The sequence below is a fragment of the Nyctibius grandis genome, chromosome 6 (genome assembly GCF_013368605.1).
Source record: "Nyctibius grandis isolate bNycGra1 chromosome 6, bNycGra1.pri, whole genome shotgun sequence".
Lineage (NCBI taxonomy): Eukaryota > Metazoa > Chordata > Aves > Nyctibiiformes > Nyctibiidae > Nyctibius > Nyctibius grandis.
The window spans coordinates 53,828,697-53,855,485 of NC_090663.1; the positions used below are offsets into that span (position 1 = coordinate 53,828,697).

General features: G+C 45.2%; 2 protein-coding genes across 11 annotated transcripts in view; one reads left to right on the plus strand and one right to left on the minus strand.

Moving 5' to 3' along the window:
- HERC3 (HECT and RLD domain containing E3 ubiquitin protein ligase 3) overlaps positions 1-15,799 on the plus strand; it is a 63,248-nt gene extending 47,449 nt beyond the window's left edge. For all 7 annotated transcript variants that reach the window (XM_068402737.1, XM_068402736.1, XM_068402742.1 and 4 more), the window contains 7 exons: positions 47-190; positions 1,532-1,698; positions 2,837-2,903; positions 4,697-4,779; positions 10,862-11,045; positions 11,806-11,908; positions 13,089-15,799. In XM_068402737.1, the coding sequence (XP_068258838.1) occupies positions 47-190; positions 1,532-1,698; positions 2,837-2,903; positions 4,697-4,779; positions 10,862-11,045; positions 11,806-11,908; positions 13,089-13,297 (957 nt within the window). In that variant the 3' untranslated portion in view covers positions 13,298-15,799. The remainder of the gene's footprint in view (positions 1-46; positions 191-1,531; positions 1,699-2,836; positions 2,904-4,696; positions 4,780-10,861; positions 11,046-11,805; positions 11,909-13,088) is intronic.
- A 2,564-nt stretch (positions 15,800-18,363) lies between these two features.
- Positions 18,364-26,789, minus strand: part of FAM13A (family with sequence similarity 13 member A) — a 136,502-nt gene continuing 128,076 nt past the window's right edge. For all 4 annotated transcript variants that reach the window (XM_068402928.1, XM_068402929.1, XM_068402930.1 and 1 more), the window contains 3 exons: positions 23,987-24,183; positions 23,200-23,301; positions 18,364-22,162 (listed from right to left, as the gene is read on the minus strand). In XM_068402928.1, coding sequence (XP_068259029.1) covers positions 22,036-22,162; positions 23,200-23,301; positions 23,987-24,183 — 426 coding nt within the window. In that variant the 3' untranslated portion in view covers positions 18,364-22,035. The remainder of the gene's footprint in view (positions 22,163-23,199; positions 23,302-23,986; positions 24,184-26,789) is intronic.

The following is a 26,789-nucleotide window of genomic DNA, read 5'->3' on the forward strand; positions in this document are numbered from 1 at the left end:
TCAGTCTCAGCTCTGCATCCCTGTTACTGACCTGCTTTTTCTACAGGTCATCTTTGATGGTGAGGAAGCTGTTGACGCTGGAGGAGTGACAAAGGAATTTTTCCTCTTGTTGTTAAAAGAACTCCTCAACCCCATCTATGGCATGTTCACTTACTACCCAGAGTCAAACCTGCTGTGGTTTTCAGACACGGTAAGCCCTTGCCCTTTGTACACACAGACTGAAATAATATGCTGCATTAAATGACAAGAAAGTTAGTGGCAAACTATGGGAAAGAAATGATCTTCCTCTCATTTTCCACCCACAATACAATGTGAGATCTATTTTCAGTCAGTGGAAATCAGTATAGGTCCATTAACTTTAGTAGAACGGCCATGATCGTGCCTGTTAAGGAGTTGGCTCTTTCTCTTCGTTCTTATTCCATAATAAAACTTGTATTAAGTGTCAGATGACAGTTAATAGAACTCTTGTTATCATGAATGTGATAATCATGTGCTATTTTACAGAACCAGAGGTTTAGGTCATAATGGCATTAGAATTCTGTGCTTCCCTTGCTGTTCACATAATTGCAACCAAGCCACTTAGTCATGCATTGTTATCGCCTTCAGGGTCTAAACTTCTTAATGCTTTATGTGAGGAAGGTCTTAAACGGCAGAAATGTGGTTTGTAATGAGAGTTGGTTGGTTTTGGAAGGGTGTGGAGTGCAAGTTCTGTGCCTGTCAGATAGCATTATGCTGGAGGTGGTGGTCTATGTCCTTTTTTCTTCACCTGCCTACCTAGCAAGATGGAAAATGGTGTTGTCAGCCTTCCCTTAAAGCGTAGGTGCCCTGGCGGGGGTTCTTTTAATCTAGTAATTACATTTTATGAGGAAGGAAATTACGTGGCACCTTTTGTAACTTGTAAACAATATTACAGAGCAATTACTCTTCATGTTAATGCTATAAAAAGAAGTATTTTGACACTAAGAATAATGACAGTGTAAGCACTGAAAATGAGTCACGAATTTACAACATTTAACAAGTATAGGCAGCCAGTCTGTGACTGATACACCAGTGTGAGAGTAAATATGCGAAGGAGTGAAGGCCAGTATACCAACACCTATGTTGGCATGTTTGCCTGGGTGGCACTGTGGTTATGCATAAGCTTTTAATAGAAAATAAGATGGGTGATAGGGAGGGAATTGTTAACACATTTTCTTGCAGTACATAGACGGCAAACGTCAAAGCTTTGTTAATGTCTAAATGCAGAGGTATGTAAAGAGGAAATAAAAGGCAATAAAGGTAGAAAGCAGCTGTTGCTGTTTCCATAGCTAATCATGGCTTACAAAAGTAATAGGGCTTGGTTTCTGAGTCTTCATTTCTGTGCCACTCGCCAGCAAGGAATTCACAACCAAACTGGGACCTGATGGGAGCTCTCTGATTTTTTCCCAGTTGGAAGAGCAAGGGCTAGCTTTTTAGTGCATGGGGGAAAGGGTACAGTGCATTGCATCCATGACAGTGTGTCTCATCAGGATTTTTCTGTGTGGTTTTGCAGTGTTTTGTAGAACACAACTGGTTTCACTTGATTGGCATCATATGCGGTCTTGCAATATACAACTTCACAGTGGTAGACCTTCACTTTCCCTTGGCTCTGTACAAAAAACTCCTGAATGTGAAGCCCTGCCTAGAGGATTTGAAGGAGCTATCCCCTACAGAAGGAAGGTATGCAAAAACAAAACTTGCAGCCCTTCTGGGAAGGGAGACTATCCATCTGAGAACAAGAAATGCCAGACTGGGTAGAAGCTGTTCAATAAAACACCTCCTGATCCTTTTGAGCAACTGATTAATTTGGGGGGCTGTGGTCCTGGCAAAGTACAGACACTGGTGGTGAATTTCATGTAAGACTTCTCTCCCACAAGCTATCAGATCCATCTGCTTGGGCTCTAACCTCTGTACTCACCTTCCGACCCCCAGAAACTGGATATCAATACAGGCAAAAGATACCTACCACACTCCTTTGAAAACAGTGGTGGGGACCTGTCCCTCCACTGTGTGACTGCATGCATGACCCCAGATCCTAGCCTCAGCCTTTTCCCCCAAGCCTGCAAGCAGATCTACTGCATGTCGGGGATGCAGTCCGGGACGGGAACTGTGTGTAGGATATGAACTGTCCCATTCTTGAACCAACGTAACTGACCTGCTCCCATGCCAGAAAGAAGGGAGTTGAATGGAGTGAAGGTCTAAATGGCATATTGAATCTTTTCTGCCTAGCATGGGGATATTGGTTCCCTCTGACACTGAGAGGTTAAGATCCCACTGGCTGACTGCTGTCGTCTTTTTTCTTCTGAGTTGCAGTCTGGCTTATCTGCACAAAGCTGCAGCTGTATTTAACGGTAACGAGGTAAAATGTCAGGAAGACAGCAGCAGGATTTTGAGGGATAGGAGAAGAATATTTTCTACATGGTGGCAATACAGATAAAATCCATCACCCTCTCTTCCTCCGTGCACTCAGACCTTTGTGTGGTGATGGCATAAATATCTAGCACTCCTTAAGAACTAGAAATGTAATTCTGTTCTGAGGCCAGGATCATTAAAGGGGATCCATGTACTAGGTAGGTATGGACTATATTGATAATTTGTGTGGACTGGCATTTATCCTGCTTCTAACAATGCATCTCTTTATTTGAGGTGTATGTATTTCTTACCCCTTCAGGTGACTCGGAGATTCTCTCTCTTGCAATCCTATTACCCAGGTGTATGATGCTGTTTACATTTGCTGAATTTCTTTACCTCTTTAGATGTATGGCTTTTTGAATCTCTGATTTTTTTTTTTCCAATTCTTTCCCTACCCTTCATGTAGGAGTCTTCAGCAACTTTTAGATTACCCTGGGGAAGATGTAGAAGAGACATTCTGCTTGAATTTTACAGTAAGTTACATTTAACATATCAGCTCTGTGATTACTATGGTGCAGTTGAAGCCCATCTACTTATTCATGTGTATTATAGTTTATTCCAAACTATGCCAGTAGCACATACACCATGTTAATGTTAAAATGTTAAAATTCTTTGCTGTCAGCTCCCTTGTTCTTTTGTATGTGGTCATGGAAACTGAGCTAGTAAGTAGATTAAGCAGAGTGGTTTTCAAAATAGCCTTGTTGTCACTGTGGCATGTGACTTACATGCCAGTGGCCAACTTCCTACGTAGATTCCTGAATCCTCCTTGAAAATGGAAGTTAGGCTTTGACATTACTAAGTCAATTCTTTAAATGCTAACACAATTTAGAATTTTCCTTCCTGTCATAATATTAATACTTTTCAACTTAAAAATTTATAGTGAGCGTACTTGGTCAGACTTTTTTAGAAACAAAATGCTTGTTGCTATTGCTAGGAGACATGCTGAGGTAGTCAGCTTTCCTGTGCTACTACGGCAATAAAAGAATTTTTTTTCTAGCTAGTAACCTAGATGCAATAGTTTCTGTTACACAGTGGAGATTCCCCGAAATTAAGAGTTCGGTCTTGATGTACATTGGAGTATCAGGTACGTCCCTCATCACATGCAAATATTTAGAAGATATGGCATCATGATTCTCCAAGCTGTGTTTTCCTCTGACTCGGGCAGGGTAAAGGCATGTAAATTCCTTGTTTCAATGTCTCTGCTTTACAGTCCTGATGCTCTAACAGGTTGTGAGTGGTGGGTTCATCCTGAGCTTGATCTGGATTCTTGACCCTATTCAGGGTCTGCCTGGGGTGAAAACAAAGTACCAGGAAAAACTGCTACACACTGAAGAAAATCATTGCTGAACTAGGAGAGCGTTGTCCATTTCCTTGTTTCATAAATGAGAGCACAGAAAGTCTCTTAGATCAAACTTGCCTCTGGAGTGAGTCAGACCTGGGTCTGACTGTGTCTCAGGCAGGTCAGAGCTGCAATTCAGGATGAGGTAATGAAGCCATAATGATGGTAATGCAGATTGTGTAAAAAAAAAAAAAAAAAAAACCTTTGAAGTAACACAAGAGATTTGTCTCCAAATTCTCTTTTCACACAAAAGGACATTCTTATTCTTTCTTGCGCTATATACTGCATAATATATAAAGACATACAGATACATTTGCTAAAAATTTGAAATGAATAAATAACAGATATCTCAAACCTCAAAATTAATAATTCATCTCGCATGTCAAAATCTGAGCATCTTTTGTGTATGGCAAATTGAAAATTGACCCTTTTGCATTTTCTCCATATGACCAATTTTGTATGTACAAAATATATGTTTGTACTGGTGCCATCCTAGGCCAGGCAAAAACAGGAAGCTGTGATGATGCCATCTTGCAGTAAGAGTGGATGAATTAACCTATTGAGCTTCTATTATAATAAAGGGAGTCCTTTTTATTGCCAGAGCATGTAGGCTTAGTTAAATACAGTTTTTTAGTTATCAGTCTCTTGGGGATTTTTCCACAGGAAGTTTACCTAAAAGAATAACTTTTTTCCTTTCTGAGTTTGCATTTAGACTTAATAGCAGTCCTACAGTAAATGTAAATGATGGAAGGTGGTGAAGCATGCAGGGCATTTGGAACAGAGAAAAAATGTTCTGCAATATACTGTTTTCTCTGCGCCCCCAACTTCACATGCCAGCCATTAGCTGTGAAAGAGAGCCCTGTATCTTTCTGCAGGCGTATGGCTGAAAAGTACTTCTGGTAAAATTAATTTTCTGGTTTTGTGTAGATCTGCAGGGAAAACTATGGTGTGACAGAGCAGAAGAACTTGATCGAAGATGGAGATAAAATTCTCGTGCAGAAGGACAATAGGTAAGTGGGGCATATGTGGGGATGGACTCATACTTGTGGTGAAGTCAGGTGCAATGCCACAGAAAATTTGGCTGAGGTGAAATGTGGGAGAGGATTAGAAGTCACTGTGAACAAATTTGAAGACTGGTTGTTCAAAAGTTACTGGATGCCAGTGGCATTTGAATAAAAAGCAAGTTTTCATCATCTTTCCACTGATGTGTGGAAAATGCCCCACACCCTTTTGGAGGGACATCTTTCCTATGAAAGGCCTTCATGTAGACCCTTGGCAATTTTCTCATGGTAAATAGCGATTGCAACACGATTTTGGCCCTTGAAGGTTAATCTCCCTGATAGTTTGGAGAGGAACTGTACGTGACCAACAAAGCTGAGCCTGGCAAACTTGTTTATACTATTAATTCTGGAGCCAGAAACACTTTCCCTTGAGCGTGCCTGATAGAGGACCACCATCCCTGTTTAGAGCCATAAGGCCCTACTGTACGTAGATTCCTTTCTGTTTGACTGAACACCTGTGAGTTATTACCAGCACAGCTACCATTTCCACCCCTTTTTTTTCCAGCTCCCAAACTATTTTCTTATAATCCTGTAATTGGATTTCTACAAATGCCTTTTGTTACTTGAAGCAACGTTCAAATTCTTTCTCTGCTGGCAAAACAGTGTGATCCAGTGACTAGTCAGCAGCATGGTCAGGGGCTTGTGCTAGGATTGCTGAAGACCTTGCTGGCAAGTTTGGAGATGAAGTAATTTCCTATTAATCTGATTATTTAAAAGGGTTCTGATTGTGCCTAAAGCCATTGCTGTAACAAAAGCTTTCTCTGTATTACATTCTTGCCTACTTTACTACTGCCCAAAAAGGTGCAATTTTACAGCTGAATAGCTGCTTCCATGCAAAACCCGTGTGGAGATGGAGCAGTGTAAGTCCATCTCCCTGCAAAGAGAAGATGGGCTTCAGGTAAATAGAGGAGAGTTTAATCTACACTTGTGACAGTGAAGTAAAGGTGCCAGCGATAGTACCCTTTAGGTTTTTAGACTGGGCATGTACACTCAAAAATGACCATTTTTCTACTGTGTGCCATACTGGCCTAGGGGGAGGAACAAAGATATTAGCTGAGCAAATGTTTGGGAAGAGCACCCAGGTTAGCTCCTGCAGCTGTTTATTAAGTCAGGGTAGGTAACAAGAGAAGCAAATCCTTAAGAAGAAAGGCTAGTCTGTGGCTGCACTGGCTTAACATATTCCAGAATGCGATTGCTTTGTCTTGACCAGAGTTTTGAACTCAAGCTAACCTCTAAATCCAAGTCTAGACATGGCTGTCAATTCCTCCACTTTACAGTGCCTAATGACTTCCTCCACTCCTACATTTAGAGGCCAGGGACCAATTTGCTGCCCTCCTGGCCTGAGGAGTTTGCCGTGTGTGTGTCTTTGGGCACTGCTCTTCCTGCTTGGGGAAGGTTCACGGGGAACTGAAGAATGCACAGGATCGCTTGGTCTGAAAAATGCCAAGTAGGAAACAAATTGCATTTTCCCTTTCTCCTTTGGAGGTCGTATTGGGTGTCACAATGTAAAATGTTCTTGATAAAGGGTTCAAGACTGTAGCAGCCAGAGAGGTATTGAGCAACAGTTAAGTGCTTAATCAGCTTGGATTTCCCTAATGCTCAGGTGATATCAGGAAAATGACAATAAAACAAATGCGCTGGAAAATAACTCCCCCTTTGCTATACGATTTCTTATTCTAAGTTTTCATATTTGTCAGTCTGCTGCTTATTTTTCTTTTTTACTTTCTTACCCATCCCTCGCTGCTTTTACATAGCATATGCATTGAGAATTCCTCCACCAAAAGGTCAGAGTATTTCTTTCAGTTGTGACCTCCTCAGCTAGAGACTGAGATACCAGATTCTGTGGTGTTCCCTAATCTGCTTATCCTCTGAGTGCAGATGTGAGCTGCTCTCGAATGTCAGGTGAAAATCACAGAATCACAGAATCACAGAATGTTAGGGATTGGAAGGGACCTCGAAAGATCATCTAGTCCAATCCCCCTGCCGGGGCAGGATTGCCTAGACCATATCACACAGGAACGCGTCCAGGCGGGTTTTGAATGTCTCCAGAGAAGGAGACTCCACAACCTCTCTGGGCAGCCTGTTCCAGTGTTCAGTCACCCTCACCTTAAAGAAGTTTTTCCTCAAATTTAAGTGGAACCTCCTGTGCTCCAGCTTGCACCCATTGCCCCTTATCCTGTCAAGGGATGTCACTGAGAAGAGCCTGGCTCCATCCTCTTGACACTTACCCTTTACATATTTATAAACATTAATGAGGTCACCCCTCCGTCTCCTCTTCTCCAAGCTAAAGAGACCCAGCTCCCTCAGCCTCTCCTCATAAGGGAGATGTTCCACTCCCTTAATCATCTTCGTGGCTCTGCGCTGGACTCTCTCTAGCAGTTCCCTGTCCTTCTTGAACTGAGGGGCCCAGAACTGGACACAATACTCCAGATGCGGCCTCACCAGGGCAGAGTAGAGGGGGAGGAGAACCTCTCTCGACCTGCTGACCACACCCCTTCTAATACACCCCAGGATGCCATTGGCCTTCTTGGCCACAAGGGCACACTGCTGGCTCATGGTCATCCTGTTCTCCACTAGGACCCCCAGGTCCCTTTCCCCTACGCTGGTCTCCAACAGGTCTGCCCCCAACTTGTACTGGTACATGGGGTTGTTCTTGCCCAGATGCAGGACTCTACACTTGCCCTTGTTATATTTCATTAAATTTCTCCCCGCCCAACTCTCCAGCCTGTCCAGGTCTCTCTGAATGGCTGCGCAGCCTTCCGGTGTGTCAGCCACTCCTCCCAGTTTTGTGTCATCAGCGAACTTGCTGACAGTGCACTCTAATCCCTCATCCAAGTCATTAATGAATATATTGAATAGAACTGGTCCCAGAACCGACCCTTGCGGAACTCCGCTAGACACAGGCCTCCAACTGGACTCTGTCCCATTGACCACCACTCTCTGGCTTCTTTCCTTCAGCCAGTTCACAATCCACCTCACTACCCAATCATCCAGACCACACTTCCCCAGTTTAGCTGCGAGGATGCTGTGGGAGACCGTGTCAAACGCTTTACTGAAATCGAGATAGACCACATCCACAGCTTTACCATCATCTATCCACCGGGTAACATCCTCATAAAAGGCTATCAAGTTGGTTGAGCAAGACTTCCCCTTGGTGAAGCCATGCTGAGTGCCCCTAATGATCCCCCTATCCTTGATGTGCCTAGAGACAGCACCAAGAACAAGTTGCTCCATCACCTTTCCGGGGATGGAGGTGAGGCTGACCGGTCTATAGTTACCCGGGTCCTCCTTCCTGCCCTTTTTGAAGACTGGAGTGACATTCGCTTTCCTCCAGTCCTCAGGCACCTCTCCCGTTGCCCACGACTTAGCAAAGATGATGGAGAGTGGCCTAGCAATGACTTCCGCCAGCTCCCTCAGCACCCGCAGATGCATCCCATCAGGGCCCATGGATTTATGGACGTCCAGGTTGCTTAATTGGTCCCTGACCCAGCCCTCATCAACCAAGACAGATTCCTCCTCTATCCTGACTTCTTCTGAGGCCTCAGGGGTCCGGGGCTCCTCAGGACAGCCTCCAACAGTATAGACAGAGGCAAAGAAGGCATTCAGTAACTCCGCCTTCTTTTTATCCTCTGTCTCCAGGACCCCCACCTCATTCATCAGTGGGCCTACATTGCCTCTAGTGTTGGCTTTACCTGCAATGTATTTGAAGAAGCCCTTTCTGTTGTCCTTGACCTCTCTTGCAAGGTTTAATTCCAAGGAGGCCTTAGCTTTCCTAGTTGCCTCCCTACATCCTCTGACAACAGACTTATATTCCTCCCAAGTGGCCAGCCCCTCCTTCCATGATCTGTACACCCTCTTCTTCCACTTGAGTTTGCCCAGCAGTTCCCTGTTCAACCATGCAGGTCTCCTGGTACCCTTCCTTGACTTCCTGCCTGCTGGGATGCTCTGATCTTGAGCTCGGAAGAAGCAGTCCTTGAATGCTAACCAACTATCTTGGGCCCCCTTACCTTCTAGTACCCTGTCCCATGGGATTTCCCCTAGCAATTGCTTGAAAAGGCCCAAGTTGGCCCTCCTGAAGTGCAGGGTTGCGATTCTGCTAGCTATTCTGTTCCTGCCACATGAGATCCTGAACTCTACCATCTCATGGTCGCTACAACCAAGGCTGCTCTCAACCTTCACCTCTTCAACCAGACCCTCCTTGTTAGTGAGGATCAGATCCAGCAGCGCTCCTCTCCTAGTTGGCTCATCCACCATTTGCATCAGAAAGTTATCATCAACGCACTGGAGGAACCTCCTGGACTGAGGATGGCTGGCTGAGTAGGCCTCCCAGCAAATATCAGGGTAGTTGAAATCCCCCACAACAACCAGGCCCTGTAATTGCGAGACTGCTCTCAGCTGCCTGTAGAAGGCCTCATCACCGTCCTCATCCTGATCCGGTGGCCTGTAATAGACACCCACAACAGTATCACCCCTGCCAGCCTGCCCCTTAATTCGCACCCACAAACTCTCAACTCGCTCCTGATCCGCCTCTGGACAGAACTCAATACATTCTAGCTGCTCACTCACATAAAGAGCAACTCCACCACCTCTCCTTAGCGGCCTGTCTTTCCTGAACAGGACATAGCCATCCATGACCACATTCCAGTCATGCGAGGCGTCCCACCAAGTCTCTGTAATTGCCACAAGATCATAGTGATCACCTCCACCCACACAGAATAGTTCCATGTCCCAGTTTGTCACATTGGCTGGTGCATTATGATCAGGTGTAAAAAAACAACCAACAAAAAACCCCCAGAAAACCCAAAAAGTCAGGGGAAATATTTTAAGTCATTGCACAAACAAAATTCTAGTGTTGCACTCAGATCACAGTGCTTTGAGAACAGGAAAGAGAGAGTAGAATAAAGATGCTTATCTCCTAATGAAATCCAGAGGCAGGGTTTGGCCAGGGCCTGCCACAGGTTTCTTGCCAATGACTAGAGAGTGTTGTTTTCATTCTAATGCTGTTCTTGGGAACCCTTGAAGTGAAACAGGGTTGTCATTCTGAGACGAGTCACGAGACTCTTTGCCACGTACTCCAAATGCAGCAGTCCTGTATTTATTTAACCAGAGCGTGAAGGCTGAAGAGGAGGCTTCCATGCTTTCTAAGACTATTTTCTTGCTCTGTAGTGAGGGGTGTTTCTTGATTTCTTTTGGTGCCTTTCTCTTTGGGGCCAGGAGGGAGGGAATTGGCCATGCAGTTTCAGATCAAGACTTTTCAGAGCAGGATTTTCTGTCTGCCTCTAGGCTACAGCTTTGTCTTAAAGTACTGAACCATTTGCAAGACTTATGGGGGACTGAGTCAGCAGGAGCTGCCTATGAAAATTCACCTAACGAGGGCTCTGTGAGGCTCTTGGTTTTGGAAGTGGTAGTCTCTGGGCACTGTCTGTTGCCTTTCCCCAGCAGAGTGCTTGCTCACAGAAACCTGGCAGTCTGAGGTCATTGCAGGTGGGCACAGAGCCCTGTGCTGAGTAACCTGGGACACCTGTGGAGCGAGAAGAGCTGTAGGGTATTTCCTGGACTTCCTAAACGTAGAGTTGCAGGAGCTGGGCCAGGGGCTGGACGTGTTGCTCTGGTGACTGAATCCTGATATTTGGTTAACACAACCTCAGTGCAGGCCATGGGTTCCATAGGGAGGAGGGCTCTGTTCCTGACACCTCCCCGGTGCGTGGTGTCCCTCTGGCTCCCTCCTGGCCCTGTGGGCAACTGGATGCAAGGCAACTGGGTGGGTTTACTGGTAGTATAGAGCCTGGACCTCCCATGCTGCCACTGCCAGGGAATAAGCAGACACATGGTGGTACTTGCTGCCTAATACTTTGTCCGTGTTGCACTGACTCGGCTCAGTGAGAGAAGGGCAGTGGGTTGAACATGTCTAGGACTCATGTTTGCAAGACACAGGCAGAAACAAGAAAACTTAGCAGTGCTGCTGCTCAGGCATTTTTAAAAATCATGATTAAAAGTGCTTTCCTTTGCCTACTCTCTCTCAATGCACTAGGGAAGAATTTGTTGAAGCCTACATAAATTACATCTTCAACGTCTCCATCCATGAGTGGTACACGGCCTTTTCCACTGGCTTCCTGAAAGTGTGTGGTGGGAAAGTCCTGGAACTCTTCCAGCCCACAGAGCTCAGGGCCATGATAGTTGGAAACAGTAACTACAACTGGGAGGAACTGGAGGAGGTAAAGCTTCCTTTTTGTCATATTTTTCTTTTTCGTAAATACCAGGATTGCGCAGTTGCATGAGGTGGGCACTAGCCTGGGACGTGAGATGTGATAAGCCACAGATGTCTTTTTTTTTTTTTATGCTCCTTGTACGCCTTGCTGTCATTCACATTGAGAGTGTCTTACTGGGCTGTCCTGCTGCTGATAAAGCTCAGGGAGGAAATTCAGGATGAGAAAGGACAGGGGAAAAGAAGTTTCATCTGCTGTTTTTAGGGATGAAGTCTAAGACTGAAGGGAAGAGACAAAGTCAGGGTCTTCACCTACAGTAAAACTCACTGCACTGCACAAGGGCAAAAAGTACACAGCCAAGGGTTCAAAGGGGAGTCTGGACACAGAGTAAGAGTTATATCCTCTCAAAATGCGTATATTAGCAAGTTACTTGCTCTGTCTCAGCCTCAGCAGTGAAAGTGGCTTTGCAGTGCAGAACACATGATCCTGTTCATGAGTCCAGCCTGTGAACAGATACTCCAGGACTCCTCATGACACATGTAATTAGATGAATAGCTAGAAGCCTCATGCCTGCCTTCTACATCTTGCTAGGAGAACCCTTTGCTGGGTCTTTGAGCCGTGCTATTGCCCATGACCCACCGTGTGCTCCCTTTCGTAGCTGTCGGACATTGATCTGATGTCAGATACCAGAAGAGATCAGGTCTGGGTTCTGCTAAGTCTTTGCTTTCGAGTGCCAGATGAAATGATGTGACTTTTTGGTTTTTAATAGAGCGCTGTCTACAAGGGAGACTACACTGCGACGCACCCAACTGTGAGAATGTTTTGGGAAACTTTTCATGCATTTCCCTTGGAAAAGAAGAAGAAATTTCTCTGTAAGTATCTTGCAGTGGTGCAGAGTGTCTCCTGAAATTGAAGACTCGGGTGGGAGTGTCTGCAGAGCTCCAGGGTTATGGCACATAGCATTAAGTGCGAGAAGATATCCAGCATGAATGGCTATCTTGTGAGTTATCTGCTAGTCAGATAATCTGTTTTCTCCCTCTCTTGGCTTCTTTTTGCCATCGACGTCACTGGGTGATAACTGCAGTGCAAGATCCAGTGGAGTCTCTCGCAAGGGAGTGCAGTATCCATCCGTTCACGTTGCCAGGTGGTGAATTTGTAGCAGTCCCCAGTGCCCATAGTTAATCTGGTTCCTTCTTCTGCAAGCTCAGCTTTCAGGCATTGCAGTACTCTTTTTAGGGGTAACGGGACCGTTCAGCCTGCAGAAGGCTCACAGGGGACTTCATCAGTGTATATAAATACTTGAAGGGAGGGTGCCAAGAGGACAGAGCCAGGCTCTTTTTGGTGATGCCCAGTGAAAGGATCAGAGGTGATGGGTGCAAACGGAAACACAACGGGTTCTCTCTGAACGTCAGGAAACACTTTTTTCCTGTGAGGGTGACCAAGCACTGTCACAGTTGCCCGGAGAGGTTGTGGAGTCTCCATCCTTGGAGATACTAAAAAACTGGACACAGTCCTGGGCGGGGGGGGTTGACCTAGAGGACCTCCAGAAGTCCCTTCAACCTCAGCCACTCTGTGATTCTGTGACTGCTGGAAAGATAAAGCCCAGTGTTTTCATGTGAGGTTGTTTTTTCCCCCTCCCAAAGAAATGAGCAGGCAGCTAGTTGTCCTGCATGTTTGAGCTGGAAAAATGGCTTGGCCAAAACTTGCATGCTGAAGTTGGCAGCTGTCTAGAGAGGGCCCGGGGAGTCCTGGTTCACAGCAGAGGCTTTTGTGGGTAACTCCCCCATAAGAGGGAGCTTTTAAGGGAAGGAGGAGCTGTGGGCCGCTTTATTTACTCATCTTCACACCCAGCAACGGCCTTGCTTCTTGCCTCTGCTCTCCTGCCCCTCCCTGGTGAGGCCAGCCGTGCCCTGCATGGAGTTCAGTCAGCGTTTCTGCTCCTCCAGACAGGGTCCTGTGGTGTGGGTGGGAATGGAGTTTGCCTTCAGGTGCAGCCCTGGTTGCGAGGTCACCTGCCCCAACTGTCCAACCTTCCCTCTGCTTCCCCTGTAGTGTTTCTGACCGGCAGCGACCGCATTCCCATCTACGGCATGTCCAGCCTGCGCATCGTCATCCAGTCCACTGCCAGCGGGGAGCAGTACCTGCCCGTGGCACACACCTGCTACAACCTCCTGGACCTGCCCAAGTACAGCAGCAAGGAGATCCTCAGCGCCCGGCTGGTGCAAGCTATCGATCACTATGAGGGCTTTAGCTTAGCTTGACTTGACCAGTGTGGAAGAGGCACAGACACTTGGGTATGGAGGAAGAAAACAATGGGCTTGGCTTTATTTTTGTAAGGGAATGGATCAAAACATTTTTTGGGAAAATATAATTAATAATAATAATAAAAATAGATTGAGGTGATGCAGTTTCAGCCTGATGCTGCCAGCATTTTGTGGGGCTCCAGCAGAGAGAGGCTATTGCTTTGAATTTTCTCATCGACTGAACAAAATCAGTTCAAGTGGGCAACTGATTCGTTGTTTCCCCTCCAATTCCCAGCAATTCCTTATAGTTTGCTTTTATTGCCCCTACACACACAAACCTACCTCTCCTTTTAATCCAGTTTAAATATTTTGATGTTCCTTGCTTTTGGGCTATGGTGGAAATGGAGGATGAAATAGTGATCTTCTTTTTGAAAAGCTGTGGTTTCCCCCCACCCTTTTTTCCTCCCTTTTTAAGTGCAAGCTGGTTCTTGCTTGCTTTGGATGGACATATTCTCTCTGCCCTTTGGCCTTGGTGGATGCTACTGGACTGGGATGTCATTTGTGGCCCCCAGGGCAGTGTATTAATGATGCTCTGCCTTTTTGCACCAGGATGTCTCATGGAGAATATGAGGGGTTGGGGGGGTGGGGGGATTGGCTTGTTTTTCCTCACTTGTCTCCAATTTTGTTTCCAAGCAATGTCTTCTTAAAGAAGCCTCAGACTCCTCTGGAGTGGGGTTTGTGTTCAGGCTTGTGGAAGTACAAACCCTACCTATGATAACGGGTTTCTTGGATTGCATCTCTTGTGTTGTGTTTCTATCTCGGCCAGTCTACAAGCTGGATGGGTGAGCTTTGCTGAGCCCCATTTTTCCACCCGAACAGACCTGTTGTTCCAATACAAGGTGAGGCAGCTGCTTTTACTGCTGCCGCCTTTCTCCAGAGAGTCACGTGTCTGTGAATGTGCACGTGTGTGAGCCTGCGGGTGTGTGAGTATACGAGGTGTGTACAAGCTCTCCAATCTCATCAGGTCAGAGGAAAAGAAAGCAGCATGAGATCCACATCTGAGTGATAACCCTCTGTTTGGAGATTGGTTTTATTTTTGCAGTTAGGGTTACTTTATTTTGCTGTTTGAGAGGAGCCCTTTCACTTGACAGCTGTTTTGCTGGGGGCCCCAAAGAACAATCTATTTGAATTAGACTGGAAATGCACAGTAGGACTCGAGTAGGCAAAATCGTTCCCTAAGTCTCTCCTGTAAGACTGGAGAGCCTTTATCCTCTTCACCCCAGTGCCACCCCCCCGCCCTGGAAATGAAGTTTGAATTATCCCCCCATTTTTCAGGTCTTGATGTAAATCTCATTTTAAGCCTAGAGTGGTTTTGACATTGACTTGTTATTAGGACATAGTATTCATGCACCATGTTCAATATACAGTATTGAACTTTGCACCTCGTAACAAAAGGTTTTAGGCTTCCGGGTTTTTTTTTAAGACAAGCTGTGGGCTACACTGAGAGCCCTCCAGCCTCTTTCTAATGCAGCATTGAAGACAAATACAATTCTATCAAATGTTTATTTTCGATGTGTGTGTACATAGTACAGTATTATGCAATAAATTTGATGTTTAATTCGGACTGAGTGGCTGCCTTTGTGTCAGGAAGCAAAGGAGGGGCTGCTCCAGGCACAGGTACTGCCTCTCTCGCTGGTCTCGCTGTACCTCTGAGCACTTGGAAGAAGGGCGCTGCTTACCTCTGCCTTGGCCCTGCTGCTGGTGAGCACCCCAGCCTGTCTCCTGGTCGCTCGCTTTGATCAAATGCTGCACTTAAGTCAGGCAAGTCCTCTGTGGAAGAACTGGGAATTGAGACCAGATCCGAGTGTATCCATCCCCATCCCTTCATCCCCACATCCCTGGCATTTCTCCTCCTTTCCTCCCACCTCGCAGGCAGCAGGGCGTGCAGCGTCTGTGTGTGTGCATGTGCGTGCCTGTCTGTGGCAAGGGTGCAGTTTGGTGGCTGAGACGCTCCCTTAGGCGTGAGGGCCCGTTGCCCCGTTTGCTTGGGGAACCCCCCCACCTCACCCCAAAATGGGCCCAGGGAGGGGGTGCTCAGCACCTGCTTGTCAGCTGCTGTGAGCTGCAGCCTGGGCATTCAGCCAGCAATGACACGGCCTCATGGTGCTCGCCTGGCTCCCCAGCACTGTGCGACATCATTAGTGTGTGCAAATACAGTTAATTTGCTGGCTTAATACAGGATTTTGATCATGTGGGCTTATGGCTTCAATTTTCCTGAACTCCTGAAGGAAAGGCGCTGCTCTCTTTCCCTTAGCTGTGCAGGTAAACACACAGCATCTAGGTAGGATTAATAATGAGGTACTGTGCATATATATATATATATATATGTTTTGTGTGTGTATATATGTATATATATAAATAAACATACATATATATGTTCGCAATGTAATTTGTAATTAATGTCACTTATGGTGCTGCATCTGTTACACCTACAAATAAATCTTATCATCAAACTAAAAATATGTATTCAGTGTATTTGTGTTCTATCAATCAGCAAGATGGGCAAGCTGGAACGAAATGAAAACACTTGACTCAAAACGCAGCGGGGCTGCGGGGAAAATGGCTGTCACAGCACAGGTGAGCATGTGGTGGCAAAGGGTGGCACTGCTCCAATGCTGGACAGGGAGAGGAATTTTCTATCAGAAAGTTTATTTAAGAACAAAGTAAAATACTTCCCTGCCTCCATGGAAAATATAAATACATATAGTTAGACACATGTATTACACATGTGTGTGTATATATATATATATATATATGGATGGATCGTTATGTACATATAGGTATATGCACATACCCTATATCTACTGTCTCTATAAACACAATATAATGTATATACTTTACTGTGTGATCTGTGTTGGATAATTGTGTAAAGTATATAGTTGTATAATAGTCTATTTAAAATATATTTTGTATATAGTGTTTTGTGTGTACAGTGTATTGCATGTGTTATAGATACACAGGTGTTACATTATACAGAGAAGCATGTATACTTTTTTACATAACACATATGTGCAAAGTGTGTGTATATACAAAGTTATACATCACATGTGCACACACATCTATTTTCTACTAGCAGCTGGGGAGGAGGAGGAGGAAGAGAAGGCTGCTGTGGCCAGGGCTGTTGAGGACTGTCCAAGCACTGGGCGCAGCTGTACCCCAGCGTGCACATGTGTCTGCAGACCCTGCTAAGGCCCTGCCTGGCCACCTCATCCAGGGGCAATGTGATCTTTAACCCAAGGGGGGGGGCGAAGAGCGCAACACCAACCCTACTTGTCCTCTCTTGGGGGAGAAGACCAAGAGCGAGGGAGCCAGCTCGGGGCTGCTGGGACAAGGGCAGGGTCATTGCTGCTGCCCAGCCACTTGTGTACTGAGCTGGGCCACCCTTAACAGTGTCACACACGTAACAAAAACTGTCACCAAACACCTGCAGTCAAAAATAGTTTCATTTTCTTGCTTTATACAAAATAAAAAAATGTACCAAAATGTACACATGATGTTTGTCGATCCATTTACATGAAAAAAGATGGCCTAGAGTTGAACTAAACTTGCTTACATAAATCATGTAAATGTAGACCAGCGCCTTTACTTGCTAAGGTTCCATGAGCTGTGGAATACACTGTCATGCAATCAGAGCTATGTAGTTGCTTCTATACAGCAAATGCAGTGTGGAAAACTGATTTTTTTTTTTTTTTTTTTTTTTTTCCCAGTCAGGCACCAAACAATCCCACCTCTGGTACTGGTGTCTGCATGCCAACCAAATTAACATACGCACTGTTAGTTGCATAAATATATCTTGTTTGACGTATGAACATATCCATGTACTAGGAGATGGTTCACCCCTGCACGTGGGTGTCCACAGGGAGGCACAAGGCTCACTCTGATCATATAAGGTCCAGCAACTGCTGTGAGTGACCGTACAGGTTGGTGAGACCCAACTCCCATCTCCAAGGGCAAGAGATTTTTTTTTTTTTTTTTTTTTACAAGTTTTCCATGAGTCTTTGTACTGCGGGACCCCAAGTCACTCAGGGCTGGAGTGGGGGGGGGGCGGGCGGGGGGGGGTCTGGTCACTGTTGGACTCTCAGAGCTGATGTACATCTCACCCTCCAAGCAAAGGGCCTTAGCCACTGCACACTATGCTGGCCAAAGGCAACACTACCTCTGTAACCCCCTGAAGGAGACACAGGAGGCAACCAGGAAATCCTGCTTAGCCATCAGCCTGGCTCGCTCTCATTTTGCAGCTCTGCTTGTTGCCTCTCTCCGATGTAGCCATTGCAAGTGATGAACATGAGCAAACCTAATTTAGCGAGCACCAACACCAGGCCCGCTCTGTCACACTTACTAGAGCTGTGGGTTTGACTCAGTCTGTAACAATTTCAGTCCCTTCCCCCAGCCCCAAAGTGGTAAGGAAGAGGAGGAGTTTGTCACCACCAGCTGAGGCTGGGCTAACCTCATTACTTCTTTCTTTAAAAAAAGAAATGCTGAAGTGCAGTTGCCCACTACTGCAAACCCAACAGCAACACTTGCTTTCAGTAGGGCCAGGATTTCACCCAACAGCCAGAAGTCCTTGGCTCCCTTCCCCAGGAGACGGGAAAGAGAACCAGTGAAGCTGAAGGAAGCTGAAGACCAAGCTACGCGCAACTCCGCACCCCGTGTGTACACCAAGCACCAGCTGGTCTCAGCGTGACAAACCCCACGCCGGGTGTCCAGCCTCCGGCAGCCGTGCTTCTGCACAGCTGCCACCAGCCAGCGAGGGCCACCGGTGGCAAGGGCACCAGCGCAGCCCCGGGAGGGCCTGGCTGACCAGCCAGCACTTCAACCCCTGCGCTGGGCCAGCAGCCGGCACAGCCCCAAGCCACAGGCTACAGCCTGGCTCCCGCAGCTTGTTTCGAGCATGTGCCACCGATTTGCAAACAACACCTCCCCAGAGGACTCGGGAAGCACCTCAGGCTGGGGGACATCTGGCAGCACTTACCCTCTGAAACCTGCACATACCAGGAATAACAACTGATTTCTTAGCAGAATGATTAAAAGGTAAGATGCTTTAATTTCACTGCCTTTAACATAAACATCCATTATTTTACTGTTTACTCGGGAGTAAACAGAGTAAAACCAGATGCAACTTGTAAGAATGACAAGTTTTTCCTCTAGTGTTAACTCTTGCAATCTTACTTTGTCCACAACCTATCCATCGTCATAATTTAAATAAACTGCAACAATTTATTATACCACAACGTGGTAACATACAGACAGACATGTGTGTCTGAAATGGCCTCAGCGGATGGGAAGCCCAACAGACCGTACTGCCATCCTACAGCAGCCAGCTTGTTCTACTGACATGGAAACAGGTTGTCTTATACTAACAGCTTATTTATAGCACATAAAGTAGATTTTTTTTTTTTGTACAGTACTTCACACCTTTTAAAAACACAGTCTTGTATTTAATATTCTCCAGTCAATAGCCATAGATGTCAGCATAGACAAATCATCAAACAAAACGCACAGATGATGCTTGGATTGACTTGGAGGAGGGTGGCAGGGCAAACACTGTTCCTGGCTATTTGTGGTTAGTGGGAAGTCAAATCAGCTGTGGGAGACACAAAGACAACATTTTAGTGCCCAGGTGTTGGAGCCCTCCTCCTGTGCAGGCTGGGACAGGGGAGTCACAGCATCTGCAAACCCAGGACACAAAGAGTTGGGCCTTTGTACGTGTCTTTCCAGGACTGGAATTTTAAAATTTGCTTCTCTATGATGATGGTCTTTCCTAGCAGTTCCCTTTGCAACTAGCCAGATGATGTTTGGTTTGGGTGTTTTTTTGCCACAGGGAAGGACTTGAACAGTGTAAAAAGAGAGATGGCTAAGCGTGTTTTTTTTCTTTTAATGTACAATCTATCTCAGTTAACAGGTTTTGTTACTTTTAGCTTTCAAAGTTCAAAAATATAAACTCTCTAAAGTGCATAATTGTACTTACATTTCATATAAACTATCTGAAATTCTAGCAATAACCATGTAAACAGCGGTAACTAAGCATCAGAAAATGCTACAATCATCTCATCAGTTTAAAAATAAAATGGACTGTTCCCTACATATCATTTATCAAGATTTGTCAGGGGCAAAACCCAGCAAAACAGATAATTTATCAGTACACAGTGCAAACAGGCTTTTAAAAATAAGCAGAGAAAACATACTCCTGGGAAGCCTTGGCCCACTGGAAAAATGGGTGACTATGAAGAAAGGGCAGAAACTGCTTCTCTTGTCCAGGCCCGGATCCAGTGAAGCGCCCAAGCTTTAGTCCATCCTAACTCAGCAAAATCCCAAAGGCAGACCAGCCTGAGGCACACGCTCACCACGCGTGCTTCTGCTTTGCTGAACTGGGCCTGAACAATACCAAACTGAGCCGGCGCTAAGGACTTTTTTGCCAACATCCTTTCTCATCCCACACTTTTACTAGCAGAGTGGCACCACAGCCAGTTTGGCTCAGCTGCTGTAACTAAAATAACTAGGGAGAGCTGACTATGGACTCTGAGTGGAAGAGCCCCTAAAAGCAGGCTGAAGGACAAAGGCACAGCTCTGTTTTCCTGGGCTGCCCTGTGTTCAGACAGGGATTTACCCTGCTCAGGCTTCCCTTTCAGCCAAACATCCTCAAAAGCAGTTTTCAGCCCATTTGTCAGCCCAGTTAACACACTCAAAGGACCAGTTTTGCAGAGGCAGAGCCCCACATTTCTCAAGCAATGGAAACTCAACATCTCTGAAAACGCAAGCCCCAGGTCAGCAAGCCAAGTCCTTTGGACTCTGTAAATATAAAATTCAGTTTTCCCTAATTTTATATAGAAAGGGCAGTTCGCAGTTAAAAAAAAAAAAACAAACCACCAACCTGGCAGTCTCCCTCCTAAGTGCTTTCACTCACTAATGCATGTCACTGCCTTACCCATCCAGACCAGTAATGGGAATGTGCAAACCCACTGGGAGAAGGTTGCCTTTTGAAGTGTTTACGGGATTCTGAAGAGACCAGAACACCCCCAGCATCAGTTCTGGCAAGATTTAACACAGGACATAGAGCAAGTCGAAGGGGATAAGTCTAAGCACCACAGCTCAAATATATCTATTTGTGAGCCCACTTGCTCTGGGGTCCTCTTCTTGCCTCCTCCAGCGTGACTTCTGTGAGGCCTGGCTACGACAACTGGCACTGCATTGGATCTCAGCCATTTGGCTTCTGCACATCAGCTCCCTGGGGGATCAATGCAGAAGAAAGTATTACAGAAATGCTCTCCCTGGCACATCAGGGTCAAGCCCTAGCTTGGGGCAGGGCGAGTTGGTGTGCACAAGCCTCTGGAGTGGGAGAGTGAGCCCAGGTGGCCCCGGACTGCAGAACTGTGAGCCCTCAGGTACTTGGTGCATTCCTGAACTCGCCACCTTTCATTCCTTCAGGCAGCATCTGACATGAGCACCTGAATCAGGTGTCCCAGGACTTTCTTTTCTGAAACTCATATAGCAGTTTGAAAATGTTGAATTGTCAAAACCTGGACCTGAGACACGGGCCCTTTCCATAGGCAGAGCATTGCTCTAGGCTTTCAGTTCCCAGCAGTATCCTCTGCGCTGGTGTACCACCAATACGCACCGGGAAGAAAAGACCATCCTCTGTTGCCACCATCACAGTGTCATTGTTCACCATCAATCAGCCCACTTAGTCTGATTGATGGTGAACAATATTTAGGCTAGCAAGTATGTATGACACCCACATGGACTGTTCAGCTAGGACTCTTACATCTGTATTGGATGATGAAGCACACGTACTAATGCAGTGGGTCTTCCAGGTATCTTCCAGATACTCGACACCAGACATTTAACTGATCAGCTACCAAAATCCCAAGGGATTCTGACTTAAAGCTTTTAAAACCTCTTATCCTCCCAGTTGCCTAGACATGGTCATAACGTTACAGTATGACCTCCCAAGCGGAACAAGCCAGCAAGAGCCTTGCTGCACTGCTCATTTTCTTTGCTATCCCAAACAGATGCAAGTACTTTCTTCTACTTCAGTCCAATTGGCCATCAAAAAAGTGGGAAGAAAACCCAGCTCAAGCCTAGGCAAAACTGTTAACTCACACCACCTCTGCATGACAACCGGGAGATTCTTACAGCATTTATCTAGAGCAACAGAAAATGCTGGACTCCAAACAGTCAGGTCAAAAGTCTGGGCAAATCTTTACTGTAGCTACAAGAGAACAGTCTTGGTGCTATCTGACCTGTGCCTTCAGATGAGATCACTCAGGGCACTTAGCTTCTACTTTAGTTTAACAGACATTTGATGATTCAATCACTATTCATCCTACTTTGCCTCTTGCTATGATACCCTGGGAAAAAAGAACAGCATGGCTGGCTTTGATATTCTAAATATTACAGGATCTGTAAGCAAATCAAAACAGAAAGATCCCTTCAGTGAAGTCACTGAGCGCAGCGTCATGTCTCCTACACTGGCAAACCCCATTTTGGGCATCAGGCCTGGAGAAAGAGTGGGCAACAGCAAGTGTAGAGTGATGGAAAGCCACCTTTCCTCCCCTGCCCGCCTCTGGGAATGGCCCTTCAGTTCCCAGGGAGCTCCTCAGCTCTCCCCAGCCAGGCTCCCGTTGCATCCACTTCATGCATTTGTCCATTTGGTGCTCTCTCTTCTCTTCGTTTACTGGCAAAAAAAAATTCCTCCTTTACATGATCTTGGAGCTAATATCTCTTTTACTGATCAGGACCTCCAGCAGCCTCAGCTTGGCCTTAATCTGCTTGTATTCATTGTATTCTTCAGCCATAGGAGTGCGGTCTTCTTTCTGCACGTTCCTAGTGGGAGTAAAAGCAGATCATGAGGATTTCTATAACAGGACACCTTACCTCAGCAGCCTCCCTCTGTCCCCCAACAAGACCTACAAAGCACCTCCTCTCCTCCACTCCCCATCAGAGAACAAAATCAAAACTTTTATCCTTTGAGAGGGAGAAAAAAAAAAAAAAAGGAGAGGCAAACAAACAGCTCGAACAAAGCATGGGATGCCTGCATAGCACATTGAGGCTGAGCACAATCCCATGGTTCCAAATGCAAAACCTTACTTGAAGCATGCCCTGCTTCTGAGATTGCCAGCCTCTACACAACAGCTGAAAAATATTTCAGGAGACATCTGAATGTCAGCCTGCTGGCATGGCAAAATAAAATGCAGCTTCCCCAGGCTTGGCACCACAGCACTGACATGAACAGGCACACTTGTGAAAAGAAAGATGATATTTGATCAGATTTCTCTTGGCTTAAAAGAAACTTACGTTTTCAGTGATTTTACAAGAACCTCTAAGGATGATGGCTGGTGGCAAGAAACTAACAAGATAATTTAAGAGTATAAATATATTAAAATATTCTATCAGCTCATTAATGAGGGACAGTTTCTGAAAACAATAAATGCAGCTACACTAAAGCAGAAATACTTGTTAAACTCACAGACAAGCAAGAACAGGACAGAAATCTATACATACATCATTAGGAAAAACCCCAATTATTCTATCACTGAGAAACTCTTCTATCATTCCTGTCAGATGTGCTAGAGGCAGATGGATTTTCACAATCTGTACTTCTGCTTCCCACTGCTTGTTCCAAGACAAAGCTTTCAAAGAGGCTGTGGTCCCTGAAGTTCTTTGGCGGGGGGTGAGGGCGGGGGGGGGAGGAATTCATTTTAATGGGCAACTGTAATGAATGTGGGTAAAACACTGATGATGATGATGAAGAAGAAATATGTAACAGTGAATTCAGGTAACTTTCCATATTTGGAGGTCTTTGTAGATGCCAAACAGATTAAAAGTAGCTGAAGGACAGAGAACAGCTGAGAAATTATTACCTTCCATTTTGTCGGAAAAAATTATCTTCAAAGTCTCTCAATTTTTTTCTGATTCTCTTTTTCTCTTCCCTGACTTCTTGGAGCTGCTCTAAGAGTTCAGGGCTGTTGGGTTTAAATATAAACAAGATTATACACATGTATACAATTACAACAGGAAACACAGTATATCTACAAATGTATGGTTGTACGTATGCCAAGCAGTGGAGCCGCTCCTGCAAGCAGCTCTGGCAACCTGATGTTACTTGCAACAAAAAGCTCTGAATTTAGTTCAGCAAAACGATCATACACTTAAGCTGAAGCCTCTAAGGAGGTCAAGTGTGCATTTCACAATTCACCACTAACTTACTTGCTGAAGATGGGTCTGGTTTTGGTAACTTTTATAGGATCAAGCTTCAATGGTCATGACTTAAGGCTACAACCTACGTGCATTTGCATCAGACCTAGGTGCTTGAAACTAGCCAAGCTAGTTCAACTTGACCTCTCCAAAACCTGAAAAACCTTCTAGACTACAGGGTTGTTTTCATGATAAAGGCTTGCCACTGGTGAAGTGGAGCTACTATTTAGTGCTAGAATCCAAAGATACAGAAGCGAAATATCAGCATCAGAACAAAGAAGTTTCTTCCCAAACCATTTCATATGAGGGTCTATTGCATTTAAAAAGAAAGTACAAAAACTTCTGACTCAGATCATAAATGGAAAAAAAAATGAATCTAGACACTTTTCTGACAAATAAAATACTATCTTAGCAAGAAATAACTTTTTGAAGCTGCCTGTGAATTCAACGTACATGGATGCTTCATGGAGATTTGAAAGCCCCATATCCTGATTGCTCCTAGATGGCATCTTATCATCCACCGGGGAAACAAAGCCGTCAGCATCATCTTCTAGTTGATCCAAGAAGCTACGCACGTTGAAATCTGTTTTCATGGTAATTGTCAAATCTGGCTTCACATTGCTGTCCTCCTCGGACCCCTCCTCTTCCTCCTACAGAGAGGGACAGAGCACCCCCGTAACAAAACAGGTTACTGCTTCCCTTCTTAGAGACAGGCACCTCCTTTCACCACATGCACTGGGGAACAGACATGAAAAGTGGACAGGCAGAGCAAGCACTTCAATTGCTAAGCAATACAGGACACCAGAAGACCACCAGTAAGACACCCTGTAGTCAAAGCATGTCAGAGAAACTGCGACCGCCAACTCAGATTGGTTAATGAGACCCAAGGCAACAAAACTCAGTGAAAAGATACCTGGGGCTCTTCACAACCTGTTGCTTTGTTTAATTTATGTATTCTGATGTAACTAAAACCACTTACAGCCATTTAGCGCACGGCATAAAGCATACCCGCCATCCTCTACATTTCCCTACAAATACACCTGGCAGCATACAGATTGCCAGGTTAAAATGCGAAATATTCTCTCAATAGATGCAGCTCAACAGCTCTCTCTAACGGCTGAATTCAAGACCTCAAGTGTTCGTACAGTGATATCAATGAGCTCAGATCAGTCTTTCAGCGGCCCAAAGTGTGGGATGTGATTGACTGTAAAAGGACTGCTGTTGCTAACATGTTCCTGACATCAGTTCTGCACCATTTAGCTGGAATACATTAAAAACTGGAGTGGAAACACTCTGCTGAGTGCAATTAATAAAGTACACCGATGAATTAATTGTCTTCAAATATTTTGCAAAATTTATAGGCACAAGATTTGGAAGCTTCTGGCTGCACTTGGTACTTGCTAATTCATAGCATTCTCAAATGTAGGGCTTGTCCTGCAATACTGTCCAGAAATAATCTGGATTTTCAGGGAACAGGGCCCAGTTTTCTCTTACTTACACAGACATTTCTAGAAGGCAGTTTTCAACCTTAATATAAGGAATGAGGCATGAGCATTAGAGGAAGGTAATAAATGTCAGCATGGACAGTAAGTCTTTTAAATATGTATGTATGTGTATATATATTTATTTTACAACCATGTAACTCTAGCCAGGAAGGATCTAAGCACACGCATATCTTTAAAAGCTTTTGAGGGCTAATATCACTGAAGTCTTCAAGTGTATGCAAAAACATATTGTTGCACTGGGATCAAAAGAAGCCATTTTCTTTACTTTTTTTCATGCAATTCCTTGTGAATAGTTCAATTATTCCTAAGAGATTGCTCCCACATTTCAAGCAAAAGGGGAGAAAGTAACACTAGGACCTGGCATAGTCCCATTAAATCCTCAAAGTCAAGATTTATAAATGCATACGTTAACATGAAATCAGAGTTTGCCCAGAGTTTCCTTTTTATGTTAAAGCTCTAGGCCATGAAAATGCAATGCAAAGCCACAGGCTGAGAGTTACAACCAAGATGGAGGCTTGAGGATGAAAAAAAGATGAGCTGGAGAGAAGTTGTGACTAATAATTATAATAAAAGATACAGAGAAGTTTGAAAACATCTCAGGAAAATCTGCAGGGAACTTGTGGAAGTTAAAGCAATATTTAGCATATGATTAGGTAAGACCTAATTTCTCCAGATGTAAATTATATAGCTTAAACAGAAGGCACAAAACAGCAGTCACGTACTGTCCTTAAACCCTGGAAACAAATTCAGGCTGGGCTGAGGAAGGGAGGCCATTGCTCACTGCCATTTGCCAGTCCCCAAGCACGCTGTCCTGCCCTGCCGGGTAAGGGCAGCTAGGACTGAAGCAGGAGAACGCCGATTCTGCTGCAGCACGGAGGAAGGTTTGCTAAGTCAGTATAAACATTAAAATTGGTATGATTTATTTTAGCGGAATCTCTCTGGAACCAAAGGAGAAGCTCCCGTGCCCTTTACTGGAACAGCAAGTTGCTTCTGGATTCCCTTCTGGAGAGAAAGGAAAGGGACAATTTTCACAAGCAGTGTGACAAACTGCTCCTGAGGACAGACGCAAGGTGTACCTTGAATCTGTAAATCTGGCAGCAGCCTCTTCCCCACAGATGCCCACGAGCCTGTCTCACTTGCCTCATCAGGGCACCAGCGCGCTGCCCGAGCGAGCAAGGACTGCTCTGGCCCAGAGCCTGGGAGTGAGCCTCCTGCCAATAGAAGCCCAAGGGAGGAAAAGAAAGTGTAGAAATTTCACTTGTTTAGACCTCAGTGCCAAAACACTACATCTGGCTGTCACAAGACCTCTTAAAGCATTCTGCTCTTTAAAACAAAGGAGTGTATATTTTCCAGAGTTACAAATATAAAATCTCCAGAGTATCCCAGCATCAGCACACCCAGCAAGCAAGCAAGTTTCCCAGTGATTTTTTCAACACAGACAATATTCAAGATATTGTACCCAAACATTTGTTAAGGTTTCACCTCAAATCACTTTTCAAGCTTTTATCCAACTCTCCCAAATGCTTCAAAAAAACCCCCAAAATCAAAAAACCTGACAGTGGCAGGAGCTTGTCAAGATAGCTAGTGCTCTGCCCGTAGTGGACCTATGCAGGGGTAAGTTTTGGGGCCTTTTGGCAATTTCCTCTCTTTAGTTCTGAGTGTAGTTCAGTGCCAAGCTGCCACAGCAGCTTCACAGGGCCCCATTTAAGCGTTAATAGGCACGTAAGTGTTAACAGGCTTAAGGCTGTCAC